We start from the raw sequence: 21,790 nt of genomic DNA on the forward strand, positions 1-21,790 counted from the left end.
TAGATGTCCAGGATCCTTAGGGTCTGCCTTAAACCATGGGGCAGGAACAAAGGCTGAAAGTCCTCTAGCTTTCCACCTTGGAACTGAGTTGAGAGCTATGCTTACTCTATTCTGATCAAATTCAAGTTTGCATTCCCACATCCTTGCCTCTCTAGCCTAAATGAATTCACACAGTGACACCAAATATTATGTGTTTCCCTTTGATGTCACCGTAAGCTAGTCATGACAGCCAGGGAGTAGCTCAAGTTGTGTTAACATGTTGTAAATTAGCAGGATGGCAACTATTGCCTATTAATGAGGAGAGAAGCTGGCTAATTCCTGCTCATTTCTAGTCCAGAAACTAAATGTAGAAAGCAGCTCATTGCTCCACAGTTGATGCTAATTTCTTGCCAGTTCTGTAAATGGGTGATGTTTAGAAAGCTAAAAATGTAGGCTGTTTAGCAGGGAAGACAAAGAGTTATAAGGGGGGCAGTTTGGGGATCCCACCTCTGACAGGTGAGTGAGAGTCACTCAGTCATGTCCAACTCTTTGCAGCCCCATGGACTATACAGTCCATTGAATTCTCCAGGCCAGAATACTGGAGTGGGTAGCTGTTCCCTTTTCCAGGGCATCTTCCCAATCCAGGGATCAAACCCAGGTCTCTCGCATTGCAGGCGGTTTCTTTACCAGCTGAGCCACCAGGGAAGCCCTGTGACAGAGTAGTGGGGGTTAAAGACTAGTCAGAGGAGGATATTAATCATTGCTGCCATGATTCCCTTGCTGTGGTTGGTTCTGCCCCTGGGCCACCTTCATCTCTTCTGCAGCCCTTGGTTTCCCATTGAGTCCAGAAACTCTAACCCATTGTGCAACGGATGCCTCAGCATTTCATGCTCCATTTTAATTTGTGAGAGCCCTTCAAACTTTCCATGGCCACCCCCTTAATACAGGGCTATCAGACACTAGAAGTTTACTTCTTTTCTGTAAGAAACTGGAGGAAAATTGATATTCTTGCTGCAGACACTCTAAAGGGGAGATGCCAACACGTGTATGCATTAGAATAATCTCAGTGTTTGTCATAAGGTCAGTTCAGGGGTCTGCTTCCTGAGTCCGAAATCCCAATTTGGGGTATCTGTGGTAGAATGTAGGAAGATGTAGTGTTTAACAGGGGTTTCAGAGGATTCAGATGGTCTTTTCCATGGTGCCACTGTTGGCTAACAATTATATCATTGACAACTGTAGGATTTTAAGAAGATTACTGTATCTTTCATGTGCTCTCAACTATGTGTTGATATAGTTGTGATTGATGATCATACTCTATTATAGTTTTCTCAGAGTTAGTTAATTATTATTTTACTCAGATATAGCTATTAGCATCTGCAACATACCAGATACTATGCTGAATGCCAGGGATAGAAAGGCAAGTCAGGTGTCACTGTTCTCAGAGATGTCACAGTCTGCTAAAGACACAAACATACAGAGTAATAGATGACCATAAGCAAGCTAACTCATATAATAGCAACAGGACATAGGATTCATGAGTGTCCAGAGATGGGAACAGTGACATAAGTTAGTTCCCACTGTGTTCTGACAGTTCTCTATGTTGAGTTCTATAGGGGTATCTACAGCAAGGGGAGACACGAGTCATAGGGAATTCTTGGCCAAATGGGAAGGGCAGGGCTATGCTAAAAATGTCCAGCCTGATGGAGAAAGCAGATTCAAATATTCAACTAACTGATTTTCCTCTGACTGATATGAGATTTGGTTTCCACTAAAGTAAAAATAAAAAGAACTGTTAAGAAAATTCATGCTGCCAAAAGAGAATCTCAAAGGGGACTCTGGGAATTTGTGTCATTTCCAGGAAATATAGTAGTCCTGTTATGAAAAGCTTAGAAGAGACGTGGTTCAGTCCATTGCCTGGAGGTTTGAAGGCTATCTGTCCCATTTTTCATTATCCAATAATAAATATCATAGTGAAAGTCACCTTTAACACTTAAATATTGCTAGGATTTTATGGGATTGAAATGAATGGACTGCCATGGTATAGAAAAGCCATATGGATGAGGTGGTTTTATAACACATGCTTCATAAAGCTATATAAAGCAAGCACCTGCACTCCATCCTCTAAAAAGAGAGCATTCATGCATGGTGTTTAGGCATGAAGGAGCCTCTGCTTGTTAATTAAATCTGTTGGTAATGTTAATTTTCAAGAAATAGGAAGAGGAGGCTTGAGACGATTCGAATGGGATTTGTTCCTGGGAGTGGTCATCAGCCTGGAACTGTTACTTACATCAGCAGGACACATGAGTTCTTCATGTGGATTCTTCAGCCTGAGCTGCAGTTGGGCATCGTGGGAAGAAAGCAGACCAGTGCTGAGACTCACAAGCCAGTCGTGGAATCAGGGTTAGTGTAGCTGTTCAGGCTTTCCTCATGGCAGTGGGCTGTGGGAGCTGTTTAGACCAACTATATCATTATTATTTTTCATCAAGGAGAGGGGTTTGTTAGGCGACTAGTTACTTTACAAGCCAGATGGGAGTCAGTTTTGTGCTTACTAGTAACTTTGGTTTAGTATTGTCATCCTAGTTTTTCTTCGCCTGCCCAGGGGAGACTGGAGACAACCAGTGCTGCCCGTAGCTCTTTTATTGTATTTTTATTGAGGTGAAATTCACATAACATAAAATTAACCATTTTAAAATGAACCCTTCAGTGACATTGAATACCTTCACCATACTGTACAACTACCACCTCTATCTTGTCCAACACATTTCATCACCGTCCCCTAAACCCTGTAACTATTAAATTGTCACTTCCTGTTCCTTCCTAGCCAGTCCTTGGAAACCACCAACTTGCCTATCTCTAGGGACTGGCCTTTTGTGAGTATTTCATACAAATGGAGTCATACGATATGTGACCTTTTTTGACCAGCTTCTTTCACTAGCATAATGCCTTTGAGGTTCATCCATATTGTGACAGGTTATCAGTACTTCATTCCTTTTTATGGCTGAGTAATGATCCATGTTGGAGAAGGAAATGGCAACCCACTCCAGTACTCTTGCCTGGAAAATCCCAGGGACGGGGGAGCCTGATGGGCTGCAGTCCATGGGGTCGCTAAGAGTTGGACGCGACTGAGAGACTTCACTTTCACTTTTCACTTTCATGCATTGGAGACGGAAATGGCAACCCACTCCAGTGTTCTTGCCTGGAGAATCCCAGGGACAGAGGAGTGTGGTAGGAGGCCGTCTCTGGGGTCACACAGAGTCGGATACGACTGAAGTGACTTAGCAGCAATGATCCATGTATATGTACCAGAATTTGCTTATCCATTCGTCTGTTGATGAATGTTTGGACTGTTTCTGCATGTTTTAGCTACATTCTGTGCATAGTGCCACTGTGAGCAGGAATGTACATGTATTTGAGTGTCTGGTTTGAATTTGTTTGGATATATACCTGGGAGTGGAATGTAGGTATATTATTTGTACAAGTTTTTCCTTGCCTCAGTGATGAGGGTGGTCACAGGGTAAGACAGCACAGCTCTGGTGAAGTTGAGGGGGGGTGACTTTATGGGGCTCCTAAATGGAGGGGCCTCAGTTAAGAGAATATTCCCATTCATCTCTGGTCCCCCTTCTCTGGACAGACTTCTGGGTGCAGGAAAGCCCTTGGACTGATGCTTTTGAAGTACACTGTCAAGGGCATTTTCTGGCCCTGCGCTGTGGAATTAGAGCTCTTTGAAAACCATAGCTAGAAAAGCTGGGGAAAAGTGAAGAAAGCGAGCCGAAATGTAATTTCCTCTTTAATACAAACTGTCATTTAATCTAATGTTATAGAAAATGATTAGATCTTAAAAACCTATAAATTACATTTGACAACTCTCCGGCCTGCCTCTGCTCTTGCTTGGCAATTAGACACCACAACAGTGGGCTGTGGCTGAGAGGAGCGCTCCTGGTGCCGTTTGTTTATTGGCTCTTAATGAGAAGCGATTAATCTAAATCACCATAGGGGTGGATCCTTTGCAAGCTTTGGAATCTGAGGTGGCAGTTGGACCTTTTGACAAATGTGCTGCTTCATCCTTAACAACAACTTAAAGTTTGTGAGGGTGTGTGTGGTGCTTTCTTCCTTGGAGCTATGGGGAGAGAACACACACACAAGCTCACACACGTGCACACACATACACAGAGTTGCAGTCACTGGGGCAAAATATAAAACTACAACCTTTGGACATCTCCATCCTCTCTCCGCTTCAGTTTTTCCTCTCTTGCCTTTACGCACTCTCCCCGACTGCAGCAGCTGGGTCTCCTCATTATGCTGTTACCTGGGAGACCCTCTTCTCTGCTTATTACTGTTATTGTGCCTCTCTCCCCCCTGCCTGTCTGGGGACGCCCAGCACAGGATGATGATCATCACAGAGAATACCTGCCCGGCAAAACTGCTGCCTCTTGGTCCCCTCCCTTCCTGCTTCCTGTTGGGAAAGAGAGGAAACCCCACCAAACAACCCAAGTCCCTGAAAACCCAAAAGGAAAAGAAAAATACATTCTGCCAAGGGCTCTTTTGTTTGGGAAGAAAGGGGTCAAATTTGCAACTGGTGGGGTGGGAACCAAAGCAGGGCATGGGGTGGGGGGAGTTGGGGGTGGTGGTGGACAAAGACCTAAGGAGTCTCTCCAGATCTGATTCCTTTCTGCTCCTGTGTTGCACTCACTCTGTTCCCTTGCTGTGTCCTTTCGCTTTCCTTCACGTGTTACCAATACAGAACAGCAAGGACAGAGCTCTCAACTTGGGAAAGCAGGTTCTGAGTTTGAGCCCCGTTTTTACAGATGTGTAAACCAGATGTGACCTTGGGCAAGTTGCTCATCACAGGCTCCTGGTTTCCTTGCCCCTAGAAAGGGATGTGGTTGGCCGCCTGGAAAAATCCCAATCCCTGGACTGTTTATATGTTAGGTTACATGATAAGGGGGGATTCAAATTGTAGGTGGAATTAAGGTCGTTCATCTGCTGCCCTTAAAAATTTGTACTGTCACTGTGGCTTTATTTCCCCTTCCTGTCTGGAAACTGCCTGGCTTAGGATGGTGATGGTTACAGAGAGTACCTGCCTGGCTCAGTTGCCAGGGGAGTGCTCTGGAAAGGTCCTTAAAAGTGGTGTGGACAAAGACTGTCCCTGCCATATCAGTAAGTAAATGCGGTTGTGACCATCAAGCTGCTGCTGTCAACCCTGGCTGTGTACCCTGAAAAGATTCAGGTAGGAGAAAAAACAGGATACTGGCCCTGGAAAGGCAGGGTTCATCTCAAAAGAATGATTTCAATGAGCCCAGACTATTGCATCTTCTCATGTATAGAATAGCGCTAAATTCATTAAGGTGAGATGTTTGAGTTTTCTTTAATTAACAGTAGTCTTTTGATGTTCTAACTACCTGGTTTTGCTGCATAAACTGCTTTGCATCCTGGCTCCTGGCTTGCCTCTTCACAGCCATCCCTCAGAGCTATATGAAAGAATGCGTCCTAGGCCTAAGTCCTCAGCAATTTCACTGAATAAAACAGAATTCTCAGCTTTTAGGTTGTGCTTTTTTTAGTTGATAGTTTGTAAGAGGGAAGAAGAGTCAGGGTGTTGTGATATGAGAAAGACTGGACTGGCCATTGCTGGCTTTGCAGATGGAAGGGGGCTTTGAGACCAGGGTTGGGAGTAGCCTGTAAAAGCTGGACAAAACAAGGGAGAAGAGTCTCACCCTAAGCCTCCAGGAGAGAAGGCAGCCCTGCTGACACCTTGACTTTGGCCCAGTGAGACCCATTTTGGGCATCTGACATCCAGGACTGTTAGGTAATAAAATTACGTATTTTTAAGCCATTAAGCTTGTGGTAATTTGTTTCCAGCCACAGGAAGCTAATAAAGTGGGTAACAATACCAGCCCTGCCTTCCTCAGGGAGCAGACTGAGGAGAAAACAGCTGTGGAAGGACTTGGCAAAATATAAAATGTGATGCCACTCAAAGGCCTCGATATGAACTCCACTTAAAGGTGAAGGAAGGCAGAGCAGATGTCTTGAGCTAGAGGTGGAGATCACAGATCGAGCGCCTCCAGCTCCTTGCAGAGCCTGGTTCTTTTTCACTTTCACTCTTTCTGGAAGCTCAGTGTCTCTGGTCTGAAAGACTGGACCCAGTGCCTCAGTTGCCTCTCTTAGGATGGCTCCTGCGCTGCTGAGGGACAGTGAGACACCACTAGCTGGGACACACTGGCTTTTAGGTGGTCCACTGGCCCCAAGGGCTGCTCTTCAGAAAGTCACCTTGCTCCCTGTGGATCACATCCAGCGTTTAGCTGTTTGGGAGCCGGTTCTATCCCTCAGAAGCATAAATGGTGATGGGGGTGAGGAGTTGAGTTCTAACTCGTGTTCACATGCTTCTCATTCTTGTTGGGTAAAGTAATTAGCCTGCAATTAAAATAAATTAATTAATTTTTAAAAGAGAAGGTGCTCTTGGAATGGAGTGATTTGTTCCTGATGCTAATGAAGCTCTCCATAGCATAGTTTCTTCCAACTAGATCAGGACATAGGACATTTCCAAGAGTATTTATTCCCCTACTTGTTTTCCTTGGCATAAGCTATTACTTGTCTTGCCTCTTTTAACAAGAATAATTATTCCCAAATTGCTAATCCCAGTAGGATTAAGTCCCTGAAAATTGCATAGGTTTTGAAGGCTTCTAATAGGAAGAATTCAAGATCTGTTGGGAAAAATAGTTTGGCAGGTTTCCCTATTTTTTTTATAGTGTTCCCAGAATGAAATACTAAAGCTACCATACTAGATAAATACTGTATCAATGACAATCTGCAGTTTTAAAATTAGTCATAATGAGTACTATGCAATTAATTTCCATTTACCATCCCTTGTGCATTAGAGTGTTTTCAGAATCTTTCTCACCCATGGCTTCAACAAGATGCTTATACATTAGGTGTGTTTTGTGGTAGATGGTAGATAATATGCAGGCTGGTGAGCATATTTTCTTTATCTCTTTATATAGTCATTGCCTTTCTGATTTTAGAATTTTGAACAGTGATTCTTAACCCTGGGGCCCCACTGTGGTCCCAGACGTGCACAGTAGCAAGTTGGAGGCTTGAAACAATAACTAATGTGGATGATCTTAATTCAGCTAGTTGGATATTTCTCAGGATCTTCTCCAATACAGCTGGTTATGATTGATGGCTGTGTAAACACTGTACCAAATCCTTTGCCTTCTAACCTGTGTCTCAGCACCCTCCCTCTGATCTCAGGTGTGCGTGTCTGGTTTTGCATCTTTCTTTAGTGTTCCTAAGATGGAGAAAGACCAAACAAGCAGACCAAAGACCCTCAAATCAAACCATAACAAAACATTAAAACAGTTTGACAGAAGGAATGAAAATGACTTCCAACCCAATCTTACAGATTTCAGGTTTGTTTTTTTTTAATTGTGAAACTTTTTTTTTCTTCTCTTCCAGGGATAAAATTGCTTTCTTAAAAATATTGGAATTAAACATCTTGCAGAAAAATAACATGGCCATCAGTTTATTAACTAACATGGCCATCAATTTATTAACTGATCTGTATTAGACTTTGACAAGAGGAACCACAGTGACAGATTACTGCCCTGAGAAATCGTTGCCGCAGGTGGGGCTGGGGTGGGGTGGGCTGCCAGCAGACAGTGCTCTCCATAAAGATTTGCTGACTGTTCTTACTGAGATGAAGCCAGCTTCTCTGGCCAGGGAACTGGTGAACCACAAATCCAATGTAGTAAACGTTTGGTCAAGCAAACTTAGAAACTCTTGAATGACCTTCACTCACCACACGTCAGATATTTATCATGTGCTTCTCTGAACCCCAGAAGGACCAGGGCATGTGACATTCTCTGTTTTTCAGGAACTTAACATCCAGATGGCACAGTGAAATGAATACAAGTGAAACAAAATTTAACTAAGTCAAAATATATGAATATATTTATAACTTTTCACATATTTTAAACATGAAGCCATAGTTCACTGTGACAATGAATTTGGCAGTGGAGTTAGTGGAAGGTAGAGATCATTCTGCTGAAGCATTGGAGAAACTTCATGGAAGGGAGAGAGTTAAAATGGGCCTGGAAGGAAGGTATGGACGAGGGAAGATGCTGGGCTTTCTAGGTAAGGGAAGAACATTAGCAAAGACAGGAATGTTAGAGGAGTGGGCATAGTGATTGGGGGGAAAAAAAACTTTTAGGGAATTCTTGGGTAGGGTTTATGGCTATGATGTAGAGATCAAGCTTGAGAACAGCACAGGAACCCACTTATACGATGTTTGAGGTGCCAGACTTGATTTTCATGACCTGTTGAGGGGACTGGAATTTCTTATGGTGAGGAAACGCCATGGTCAGGATCAGAGCTGTGCTGGGGGGAGCCATCATGCAGTGCAAAGCAGGTGGATGGTTTAGAGCGTGGGTGGGGGCGGACACCAGGGATTCCTGCTCCAGAGAGATCAACTCTCCGAGCTGGGAGGTGCTCTTGTTGCTTCTGCAGTGAGGTACGCTGTCTACCTGACCTTCACCCAGGCCTGTTCTGCTCTCAGAACAGTGGTCACAGTGTGCACACCTATTTGTCCAGGTTCTCAGTTTTTCCAAGGCCAGACAGTGGTTAGCATAACTCTGTTGGGATTCTTGAAAGGGTTAGTGGGAAAGAGTGAATGTGTGAGTGTGTGTATGTGTGTATGAATATCTGCGTATGGGGAGGAGCATAGAAACATTTCATCATTATAAAGGTAATTGCAGAATATTAGAAAAATAGGAAAGTGTAAAGAAAAAAATTACTCATGATCATGCTGCACAGGAATAACTACTGTTAAACATGCAATGAGTTTTTCCTTCCAATTCTTTTGTGCATATATATGGCATGAGATAGAAACCATTTTTAACAAATTTGCGATTATGCCTCATATGTTTTCAGCCTGCTTTTTCTGCACTGCTTCCACATATGATTATTTTTCACATTTCATAAAACTACTTGAATTCTTACTTAATAGCTGCATAATATTCCATTGAATGGATTTAGCCTACTTTAATTATTCTATCAGATATATGAGTTATTTCCAATGCTTTATTTTTATAAATAACACTGAGATGAACACACAGGTGCATAAGCCTTTTATTGGGTCCCTGATGGTTTCCTTGGACAGAGTCCTAGAAGAGAAATTATAGGGTCAAAATTATGAATATTTATGAGTCCTGTTCCCTCCTGCCACATTGCTTTTCAGAACAGTCATGCCAGTTTATACGTGCATCAACACTGACTGGCTGCTTCACTCCTCTGCCTTTGCCATGGTCACCAGCATCCCCTGCATTGCTAGATTCAGTGGTCAGTTCTCCAGATTTCATCCTACTGAACTGTCAGCTACATTGAACAACTGTGTCAGACACAGTTGAACAACTCTCTTTTCAGATATACTTTCTTCCCTTGGTTTCAAGGTGTTGAGGACACAACACACTCTGGGTTCTCCTCATTCACACACTCCATCTCTGGCCCCTCCTTACCTCTTTGACTCTTCCAAAGCATGCTAGAACCCAGTTCTCAGGCTCTTTTGTATCTTTATCATGTCTCCCTGATGTCCAGATTCATATTTTTAAATGCTGTTCGAACACTGATGTCTCCTAAATTCTTATCTGCAGGCCAGCTCCATCTCCTGAAAATAAGCCTTGTATATCTACTGTCCCTTTGCATGGCTATTAAGCATCCAAAACCTAGCCTTTTCAAAATCATACTCCTTATTTCTACAGCCTGCAATCTACTCCTCCCATGAGCTTTCCTGTCTCATAAAGGCCAGTTCTGTTTTCCCGCTTATTCAGACCAAAAATCTGCCTGATCATTTGAGTTATTTCTGATTTTTGATCATGATAAGCAACACAGAGATGAACATACAGGTATACAAGTATAAAGCTCTCTAATGCACTGTTCAGTTTCTCTTACTCCCCACAGCTCATCTGTAAGAGGACTTTTCCTTTATACCCACAGACGGACCGCATCTCAGTAACTGAGCTGGCCCTGTGTTGACAGTCTCGCTCACTTGGATTCAGTGGCCTTCTACTGGTCTCTCTGATTCTTTCCTTGCTGTTCCCTGCCTCTCACAATGCACTATTCAGCCATGGTGAAAGGATCAAAATACAAGCCGTAGGCTCCAGTGCCTAGCTGGAAGCCCACCAATGCTTTCCACATCACTGGGATAAAGCCAGGGTGCTTGTATCACTTACTGCCCCCCACATTCAGCACTCTGCCACCTTTGTTCAGTTCTAGCTCTCTGGACTCCTACATCCTTTCTGAAATGTCACCTTCTCAGTGAGGCTTCTGCCGCCTTTGTTCAGTTCTAGCTCTCTGGACTCCTACATCCTTTCTGAAATGTCACCTTCTCAGTGAGGCTTTTCCTGACCCTGCTCTTCACGCTTCAGACCCCCACCCCACTACTTCAGCACTTCCTGTCTCCTTTCCTGATTTATTTTACTCTAAAGTACTCATTACCATCTGATAAGCTATATATTTTACTTATTTACTTATTTTCTGTTCTTCCCTCACTTGGATGCAAGCTTTCTGAGGGCAGGATTTTCATTTGGCTTGATTACTGCTCTTATCCTGGACCTTATAGTAGAGCCTGGCATAAAGTAAAGACTGGAAATAATGGTTGAATGAATAGTGTTTATGTCCGATTAGTTTTTAAGTTTTCTTAAACCATTGTTTCATCTCATTTCATATCTAATTTCATGTTTTAAATTGTGGTAAAATACACATACCACATAGTTTAACATAACTGTTTTAAAATGTGCATTTCAGAATTGTTAAGCACATCCACATTGTTGTGCGGCCAGTCTCCAGAACACTTTCTATCTGTAAAACTATGCCCATTAAGCAACTCCTAATTTTCTGTTTCCCCCCAGCTCCTGGCTGTAATTTTTTTACTTTCTCTCTTTATGAATTTGACTAGTGTAATTACTCTAGTGGAAATCATATAGTATTTGTCTTTTTATGACTGGTTTATTCTATTTAACATAATGTCTTTAAGTGTAATCCACATTGTAGCATGTGTCAGAATCCCCTTCCTACTTAAGACTGAATAATATTCCAATATAGGTATATACTGCTGCTGCTAAGTTGCTTCAGTCGTGTCTGAGTCTGTGCGACCCCATAGGTGGCAGCCCACCAGGCTCCGCCGTTGCTGGGATTCTCCAGGCAAGAACACTGGAGTGGGTTGCCATTTCCCTCTCCAATGCATGAAAGTGAAAAGTGAAAGTGAAGTCACTCAGTTGTGTCCGACTCTCAGTGACCCCATGGACTGCAGCCTACCAGGCTCCTCCGTCCATGGAATTTTCCAGGCAAGGGTACTGGAGTGGGGTGCCATTGCCTTCTCTGAGGTATATACTACATTTTGTTTATTCTTCCATCAGTAGACACGGGTTGCTTCCACATTTTGGCTGTGGTTAATACTAATAATTGAACATGGGTGTACAAATATCTCTCCAAGATCTTGCTTTCAGTTCTTTAGGCTATATATCCAGAAGGAAAAAGCCTGGATCATATGTAATTCCATTTTTTATTTTTTGAGGAACTATGATACTGTTTTCCAGAGCAGTTACACCATTTTAAATTCCCATCAACAATGCACAAAGGTTCCAATTTCCTTAAATCCTCATCAAAAATATATTTTGTATTTTTTGGGGGAAAATGTTTATTGAAGTCCTTTGCTCATTTTTTAGTTATTTTTTATTGTTGTTGATTTTGTTATTTTTATATATTTTTTCCTGATTGACCTCAATGATTGTTGCTTTACTGGTGATGCTTGAGTTAATTTCTGAAGGATAAGTAGAAATATACTTAATATAATGGGTAGGGCTGAAAACAGAGAAGGCAATGGCACCCCACTCCAGTGCTCTTGCCTGGAAAATCCCATGGATGGAGGAGGCTGGTAGGCTGCAGTCCATGGGGTCGCTAAGAGTCGGACACGACTGAGCGACTTCACTTTCACTTTTCACTTTCATGCATTGGAGGAGGAAATGGCGACCCACTCCAGTGTTCTTGCCTGGAGAATCCCAGGGACGGCAGGGCCTGGTGGGCTGCCGTCTATGGGGTAGCACAGAGTTGGACACGACTGAAGCCACTTAGCAGCAGCAGGGCTGAAAAGGTGGGGAGTCTAATCTTGGCAAAGAGAATGGCATGTATAAATGGTAATGAGTGAAAGGGACATGCACATAAGCATAAATATTCATTGATGTTCCATCTGAAGAATGTATATGTAGTTTACATATTTTCCCCTAAGTAGGATATATATAATATACACGTGCATATATGTGTATGTATATATATACACACACATATATATCCATACATACACTTATAAATGCACAAATATGGTAACAAGTCTTCTCAATAGCAGCACTATTGACATTTTGGCCTAGATAATTATTGGTTGTCCGGTGTTGTCCTGTGCATTTTAATTATTTAGCAGCATACCTGGCCTCTACCCACTAAATGCCAGTTACTCTCGACCCTACCCCGCAGTTTTAACAATTAAAATGTCTCCAGGGATGGGAAATGGATGAAATAAGTGAGGGGTTTCATAGGTACACAGTTCCAGCTATAAAGTAATAAGTTATGGAGGAGGTGAAGTACACATGAGGAGCGTTGTCAGTAATACTCTAATAACTTTGTATGGTAACAGGTTGGTATCTGGTCTTACTGACGCAATTTCAGAATGTATAAAAATATAAATCACCATGTTCTACACTTGAAACTAATATAATATTGTATGTTAATTTTGATTTAATAGAAAAAAATGTTTCCATGCATTGTTGAATATCCCCTGGGGGCAACCCCTTTTCCTGCCAGCTATAATGTCTGCTATAAGAGGAAATGTTAGAGAGGTAAATAGATAGAGGGTGGTTTGGGTGGATACTGGTAGTATATTATTATATTGTGATTAAGAGCCTAATCTGTAACAGGCTCTATTTGTGTGTAAACCAATATTCAACTACATATTGATTATGTCAGTAGGTTTAGGGGTCAGCCTAAAGAATGCCTCTTATACTCTTTGTGAGCTTATATTGATATTATTGTTATTTCTTACTGAGCTCCTAAGAGTCTCCCATTAGGACTCAATTATACAGGAAATTATAGCATTTCTCCTTTTCTATTCAGAGGAAGTCTGCTTACTCCTATTCAGAGACTGTTTTCAAAGCATTGAACTACAATTTGTTTCCTTTGCATTTCTGGAAACTCTGGCAGAGTGAGAGGCTGAGAAACCTATAGCTTTCATCTCATTTTGTAGACCATACACAGGAGAAACAGAGTATGGCAACTGAATAAAGTTAACATATTCATTAATTTTATAATTTGAGTGCTTTAAGACTTACACAGCAGCAGGAAGGTAGGCATTCTAGAAAGATTTCTGGGGAGAATTTTATCATTTCCAGTACTGATTTTGATTGATTTACACACAAACAAGCTTTATAGGCTTTTGAAAATCTAAGTTAATGAAGCAAAATCTCTGCCTGATTCATGACTTCCACCTGTGTCCCTTGTAATTTGCAACCCAGCATTAAAATTAGGGCCACCATTATTCAACTTTACCAGGAATTTCCTACTAAAAGATAAAAGGACCATATGTATATTGATAAACTCTAAAACTTATTCATCTCTAATCTGAGGTACAACCCATGTACAGGGAATAATCCAATTCAAAGAGATAGGTTGTATGAGGTTCTTACTCCTAAGGAATGTTTAGTTATGTTCTTACCCGTAAGGTATGTTTAGTTACTTCATGGGCCAGAGCCTCCCACTGAAGAGATGAGAGTGGTCATTCAAAGTGCAATTGTATTTACTGAGTTGACAGTTATTTACTGATTGGTGTTCATTTTGGTGGTGTTTTATATTTGGTAATAGAGTGTGCTTTTCTTAAAATGTTGCCAGGAATGTAAAATGCGTGTAAAATAAGTGTAAAATGTAGTTTTGTTTTCCCCCCATCCTTTCACATTTTTTTTAAAAATTGTGATAATGCACAATGTGAGATTTATCCTCTTATCAAACTCTTCCAATTGTGCAATGCAGTATTGTTAACTCCAGGTACAATGCTGTTCAGCAGATCTCTAGAACTTGGTTATCTTGCAGGCCTAAAACCTTATGCTCATTGAACAGCATTTCCCCTATACCTATACCCCCACCACTCATCCCTTAGGTTTTTATCAACAAAATTCTGGAACGAGGGGTGTCGTGACAGAGGCAAATAATACCTAAATCTCCAGCCTGTTTGGCATTACTTCTGCCTTTGCTGCTGCTGCTGCTAAGTCACTTCAGTCGTGTCCAACTCTGTGCGACCCCATAGATGGCAGCCCACCAGGCTCCCCCTTCCCTGGGATTCTCCAGGCGAGAATACTGGAGTGGGTTGCCATTTCCTTCTCCAATGTATGCAAGTGAAAAGTGAAAGTGAAGTCACTCAGTCAGTCGTGTCTGACTCTTCGCTACCCCATGGACTGCAGCCTACCAGGCTCCTCCGCCATGGGATTTTCCAGGCAAGAATACTGGAGTGGGGTGCCATTGCCTTCTCTGACTTCTGCCTTTAGTTATGTTCTTATTCTGGGTAATTTATAGATAAACATTCATGTTTATTTAGCAGTTGTGGCCCTATGCTAAGCTCTTTAATCATTATTTCATTTAATCCTTTCAATAGCATGGTGAGTTAAACATGATTATTATCTGTATTTTTCTTAGATGAGGTAACTGATTGGAAAAACTGGGTAATATCCTCACTTTTACACATAAAATAGCAGACTGGAGATGTGAACCCAGGACAGCTGCCCCAGAGCCTATAGCATTGATAACTCTGTTCATGTTTTAAAGACCCCCTTCTCTTCCAGCATATGTGTATACCCAATACATATCTTGTATCAGGACAAGCTGGATAAAGAATCAAAGCCAAACTGAAGCAAAAGCCAAACAAAACAAAACAAAACAAAAATCTCTAGTGGGAACTCTTTCCTGCTCATTCTATCAAAATTACATAAATACAGAATTCACAGATGTCTGAACCTGTATTGCCATAGGCTTTCTACATATACACCTACAATTATGGATTCAAAGGCAAGGGTTGTAAATTTCTTTGTAGGATGAAACTCTCATAACTATGCCAAGAGTCACATGCCTATATCACAAATTTAGTCCACAGACGATATTTAATGTGAGTATAATGTATTTGGTAACAATCTCATTTTAAACATTTGAAGGAAATGTGTGCACTCTCTATGTTGACAAAGTACTTACTGCTTCTTGTCTTGCTTTATCTGCTTTGCCCTCTTAGCTTACCTGCTTTGTCCTTGTAGGCTTTTCTTTACCTTTGAAATCCCTGCTTCCCAGTAACAATTTGGGTGGACGTGGAGTGATTTTCATTATATATGTAGGTATAGAAGTTGTTATGTAGAGTCATACAAAATATACATATTTTACTTTGAGGCTTAACTTCTACTGAGGCTTTGCTTTCTGATTCCATTTATGTTAATATTATGGTTCCTTCTTTTTCTTTTTTTTCACTTTTTCTTTTTCAAGCACTAACATTCTGCTGTCCCTTTGGATTCCTATTCATTTAATTCTTCATGTCCTCTTGACCAAAGTTGAATGAGTCAGAGAAGGAAAGGGGCTTTCCTGAAACTGCTTTTTTTGTGTGTAGATTTCTTGTTGTTTAGTTATGAAGTCGTGTCCAACTCTTTTGTGATCCCATGGACTGTAGCCCTCCAGGTTTCTCTGTCCATGGGATTTCCCAGGCAAGAACACTGGAGTAGGTTGCCATTCCCTTCTCCAGGGTATCTTCCTGACCCAAGAATTGAAGCCACGTCTTTTTCATTGCAGGCGGATTCTTTACTAGTGAGCCAGTTTCTTAAAGATGCTTAAAAAAAGACTAAAAAGCTGCTTCTCTGACTTCCCCTTGTCCCTTGGTAAAGATGACAAAGTGCTTTTCCAGATGTAGCAAAGCATTAGCATTAGTATGTGTGTGTGACTCAAGGTGGTGCATTTGAGTCAGTTAGAGGGGGTAATCGGCAAGTTACTTTCCTCCTCTGAGCCTGTTTCCTTACCTGTAAAACACAAATAATGATCCATTACATAATTTGTTTGAGGTTTCAATAAAATATCCTGCAAAATACCCAGCGTAGGTCAGAAATCTAAAACATATGGGTTTCTACATCCCTCCTTCCATTCTTCTCAGACACTAGATTGAATATAGACACTGCCAGTGATATCAAAGTATATAAAAGGATTTCAGAGAAAGATTGCAATAAAAATGTACTCTTGCCAAAAAGGGCCCCCTAAAACCAGCTCACAATGTCAGTACACCTTATATATAATTGCTTTTCTGTACATGTGTATGCATAAATGTGCCACAGAGGTGTACGTGTAAGCATATGTGTGTACACATACATGTAACGTTTGTGTTGTGTGCAGATTAATGTGCTTTGTATATGCAAGTATGGAGTGTGTGTATAGGAAGAAACAGGGCTAGAGGAAGAGAGTACATTGCACTAGATATTTGATGGTAACCCTTATTGTAACTCATGGTATATAAAATAAAGTTCATTTATGATGTTGGTCTTATCTTCTAATTAAAATCATGGGCATGAAACTTCTTTATACCTGCATAAAAGAAGCAGTTTAATTTCTCTGCACCAGGGGAGAAATGATTTCATTGCCTGTTATGTAGCCCATCAGTACTTGGTGAGAAGTGAGGGAGAGTAGTTAGGAAAGCCTCATTCTTTCCCAGTATATTTGTCCTTGCAGTCTTCAAGGAGTGTGGATGCATCCTCTGAGGTTTTTTCAAGGTCAGCAGGGGTGCTTTTCCCAGTAGTCCTTACCCTTCACAGTACCAAGGGAGGAGACAGCTATTCTGTCTACGAATCTAAGAGCTTTCGTCCTAGATTATTCACACATGAATTAAAAAAAAAAAAAAAAGAAACTAGACTGCCTATACTGCATCTATTTCTCAAAAATTTGCTGATAACTAGTAATAACTTATTTCAATGAAGCCAAAGCAAATATTTGAGAAAAAGAAAGTAGGTTTGTCTTGGAAGTTATACAGGAACAAAAAAGGAAAATGGCTATGAATCTTAGCAGTTAAAGGCATTGAATTTGTGTAAAGCTTACTTTATAATACTGATATATACTATTGGTAAAATTTTAAAACTCTACTCTTCAAGAGTTTCATTTTAGAAGCATAAGGAAATGTTTCTTTGACTTTACTTGGTACTTTGGACCCCATGGTACATACTGTGTGTAGCTGTAACCCTAACAACTAGTGGCAGTACAGCCCAAGACAGGACAAATTACAAGAGGAAATAAACTCATTTGCTCATTAAGTCACTTAACAAACATTAGGAACTCAAGGAAGTTGGGTTGAGCTGGATGATAAAGGTCAAAAGAGCTGCGCTAATGATGGAGCGAAACAAACACAAGGGGCAGGTTATGTCGACCCATTTGAAGAATTTAGGATATAGGAAAATCAAAGATAAGTCACTGAATGGTTTTAGATTATTCTGGCCACAGTATACAAAGGGAATTGGAGGAATACTGGTTGAATCTGTGAGATGGACTAGGGGTATCTTACAGGAATCCAATACAGAAATGGTCACATTTCAGACTAACAGAACCACAATGGGCAGGGAGAGAATGGATCTGATTTTAGAGTTAATTAGTAGGTAAAACATGCAGAGCTTAGAGACTAATTAATTATAGGAGGTGAATGAGAAAGCAGAGTTAGGGATGAACCCCGGGCATTTAGCTTCACATGGGTGGCTGGTGGAAACCCTCACTGAACCAGGGAACACTAGGGGTGGGGACAACGGCTTGGTTGAAGTATCCTGGGACATGCTGAGTTTTAGGTCTTGTGGGATATTCAAGCTGAAGAAAGTGCCAGAACACTTAGTGTTCAAGTCTGAAACTGAGAGGAGACCTTAGATTAACTTTTAATTTATGAATTGTTGCCAGAAAAGTGGTAATGAAAAAATAAATAAAAATGAGAGTGGAAGAGGTCACTGAGGAACAATATATCTAGTGAAAAGAGAAGGTCAAAACTGAGGGTTGAGCAATGGTTATACTATAAGGATAATCATAGAAAGTTAAGTAATCAAAAGAGGTAGAAAGGAAAACCAAGATAAGTATGGTGTTACAGAAGCCCCTGGAATAAAATGCTTCCAGAAGGATGGAGTTGTCAGTGGCCACAAAGACTGCAAAGGGTTTAACTAAGGGAAAGATAGGTCTGAGTGTCTACTGGATTTAAATACTGAAATGTCACTCACACATTTAGTGAGACCAATGCCACTGAGGTCCTATGAGTAGAAGACTTTTGACTCCTGAGAGGTTGATAGTAACCATAGCTATCACTTGTCACGAATATGCATTATGCCAAGCATTCAAAGCCAGTTCTGGTATCATCAGACTCAGTTATTGTTGAGGAAACTGCGGCCTCTAGAAGTTAAGTAATGCTCCAAGGTGACAGTATGCAGAGAAGTGTTGAGACCTGGACTTGCTGTCTCAGATGTCTGCTCACTACACCACTCTGTGCATTCGGCTTGGGAAGGACAGACTTTCTTGAGCATCAGTATTTGTCCAAAATGGCCTTCGAGATTATGTGCTTTGGAAAACAACTAGAGCAAAGGGATCATGAAACCACCTAAATCAATTAAATCTCTAAAACTGTTCAGAAGGAACAAAACAGTGGGATCTTTTTCATGACTTAAAAGCAAGAGAGTGATGGAGAGTGATGTGGAGAATTGACAGAGGGAAGACGAAAAGACAGAGGTGTGATGATCCCAAGGTCAAGGGACAGAGGACCATAAGAATAAACTTCCAATATGTACAAGTATAAATATCAAAAATGAAAGTATTTAGAAGATGGACATCAGAAAAATGAAGCCTCATTTGTATGCAGACCTAACCTTGCACAGTATTTTAGCTCAATTCACCAATAAAGGACTGAATCAGGAAAAAAAAAATACCAGTATTTCATCTAGAGACCAGATGCCCTTTTCTGTGCTGTGATATATAAGTAGAAATGACTTTATATTTATGCTTTAATTTCTTGTATTTATTCTCTGCTACTGACTCTGTCTATATTTTCTTCTCTTTCCTTTCTTTAGATCATGCTTCTTAGTGATCCTGAGATAGAGAGCAGCATATTGATCAGCTCAGATGAAGGGGCAACCTATCAGAAATACCGGCTCACCTTCTACATCCAGAGTCTGCTCTTTCACCCCAAGCAGGAGGACTGGGTACTGGCCTACAGTTTGGATCAAAAGGTGAACACATTCTGTTTTCATTCACATCCTGTCACCCAGGTACCACCCGTGAAAAGCACTTGCCTATTTACTCAGTCCATATACACGAGGGTATTCAATGACATTGCATTGTTCCAACTACATTGATTGTGTCTGCAGCATCTAACTTTCCTTTTTTAGTCTTTAATATCAAAATATGCAGGCGGGTATATTTCATTAATGACAATGCCATTTGTCATTTCACAGGTTTAAGATGGGTTTTTGTGTGATTTTACTCATTTAACCTTTAAAACAAACCCTGTGCTATAAATGGGAAATGTGTATTCAAAATAATTTTATGGAGACTGAAGTAAGCAAAGGTGCAGAAAAGCCAAGGTACTTGTTCCAAACCACTCACCTGGTAGCTAGAGGAGCCAGAACTTGGAAGCTTATTGTCAGACTTCAAGTCTAGGCATATTCTATCACACCATGCTGTCTTGAATTGGAATATACCATTGTTCTCAGTTTAGCAAAAGGAGGAAAGCCTCAAACATGTCCATCTCATTGTTTTCTAAAAGTACATTCAAGATAGAGTACCCTGATAAGTCCTCCCCTTTGAGCTTCAGATCCATACCTATATCCAGCTGTGTACTTGACTTGTCTACTATATGTCTCGGAAGCCTTTCAATTCAACATATTCCAAAGATGAACTCTTGATCTTCCCACATCTAAGCTGGTTCTCTTCCAGTATTTCCTAATTGTATTCATTCAGTTGCAAAAGTCAGAAACCTAGGAGGTAGCCCTGATAGTTCTCACAGTATGTGTTCATCCTATAACTTGAACTGTGTATTTCCCAAATGTAGATCTTTAGATTTCATGCCTTTGCTTAAATTCCTTCTGCATCTTCTCTTTGCTCACAGATTAGTCCAAAGTCATCAGTAGGCTGCAATAGCACCCGCTTGATCTGGTCCCTCCTTCTCTCTTCTAACTCACTGATAGTACTTTAATGACCATCTTCAGTCCCTCCCCACAGCTGTCTCCCTTGCTCTCTTTCCTGGGCCTGGGGTCTTCCATCCAGTAAAACCTCTTCACTGTCAGATCTCAGACATCACTTCCACAGGACATCGTCCCTAAGCTCCCTGACAAAGTTAAATCCCCCTTGATGTTCTTTCTTACAAGGCTATGCACACTTCCCTTCAGAGTACCTGTCATGGTTGAGATTTTCCTGTTGATTGATGTGCACTTGGCATCATTTGCATTTCTCTCTAGATTGCAAGTTCCAGGACAGCAGGGTTGTGTCTACTTTTACTCACTGTTGTAGCTCCAGTCTCTAGGACAGTGCCTGCCATTTAATAATGATCAGTAAATATTTGTTATATTTGAAAGTTTGGACTTCCATGGGCGTTCAGACGGTAAAGAATCAGCCTGCAATGCGGGAGACCTGGGTTCGATTCCTGGGTTGGGAAGAGCCTTGGAGGAGGGCATGGCAACCCACTCCAGTATTCTTGCCTGGAGAATCCCCCATGGACAGAGGAGCCTGGAGAGCTACAGTCCATGGGATCACAAAGAATCAGACACAACTGAGCTACTAAGCACAGCACAAATATTTGTTAAGCAAAAGAATTAGTGGATGGATGCATTGCTATGGTAAGGAGCCCTTTATAGTTGATCAATTTATATCTATGAGAAGAGAATTTAGATTGTTCTTTGTATTTCCTGCTTTTTCCAGAACCTTAGTATAGTGTGTAATGACAAACTATTATGTCACAATGTTGTGGAATCAATCAATGAAAGGGGATGGATGCTTACGAGTACTGTCTACATAGAGTTGTTTACAGAATAATGTTGTTGAAATAGCTTCTTGTCTCTGTTCTCTCAAGTCCTGAAACAGTTGCTCCTCACTATATGTTTGAATCTGTAATTTGTAAATGTGAGTGTGTGTGTATGAGGTGTCAGCACCTTTAAACAATAATTTCAACATAACCTTTATATCTCTCATTAATAGAGCCTCAAGGTGGGCATCAGGTGCTAAATGCAGTCCCCTAAGGACACCCGCATGACATTTGCAGAGCAAAAACCATTGCAAATACATTTCTTTCATGGCATCAGGTGGATATCGTATGAAAGACTTAGCCAAATGTCAGATAGTCTCTGTTTAAATGCTTAGTATAGCCAGGAATTTTGAATATGTGTTGAAAAAAATAAATCATTTAGATGTTATTAAATGGCTGTATGATAATTTATTTAGCTGAAACTCATAACTCTTAAACCATGTTTTTATTTATGCAGAGACAAGCTAGGTTAGACAAGCTAGGCAGCAGACATCTCATGCCAAGAGGTTGATAAACCAAATGCAATATAGAAGTGTTCCTTTTCTCCAGCTCCACAGCACTGAGAACATCTACAGCATTGCTCGTGAAGTACCCTTACAGATATAATGCATTCAAGATAGTTTCTGACTCGGTGGTTGCTTTTTCACCTGGTGAAAATATTTGCAAATGTGGCAGTGGGCTCTGATGGATTTTCCTAACCACACTGAACATTTCTGGATGCATTCTTCCTTA

At 41.0% G+C, this 21,790-nt stretch overlaps 1 protein-coding gene across 1 annotated transcript in view; it reads left to right on the forward strand.

The window, feature by feature from the left end:
* SORCS3 (sortilin related VPS10 domain containing receptor 3) overlaps positions 1 to 21,790 on the forward strand; it is a 466,176-nt gene that overhangs the window by 143,793 nt on the left and 300,593 nt on the right. Inside the window, exon 5 of the mRNA XM_055561093.1 lies at positions 19,110 to 19,268. Coding sequence (XP_055417068.1) covers positions 19,110 to 19,268 — 159 coding nt within the window. The remainder of the gene's footprint in view (positions 1 to 19,109; positions 19,269 to 21,790) is intronic.

This window comes from Bubalus kerabau, chromosome 22 (genome assembly GCF_029407905.1).
Source record: "Bubalus kerabau isolate K-KA32 ecotype Philippines breed swamp buffalo chromosome 22, PCC_UOA_SB_1v2, whole genome shotgun sequence".
In the NCBI taxonomy this organism is placed as follows: Eukaryota; Metazoa; Chordata; class Mammalia; order Artiodactyla; family Bovidae; genus Bubalus; species Bubalus kerabau.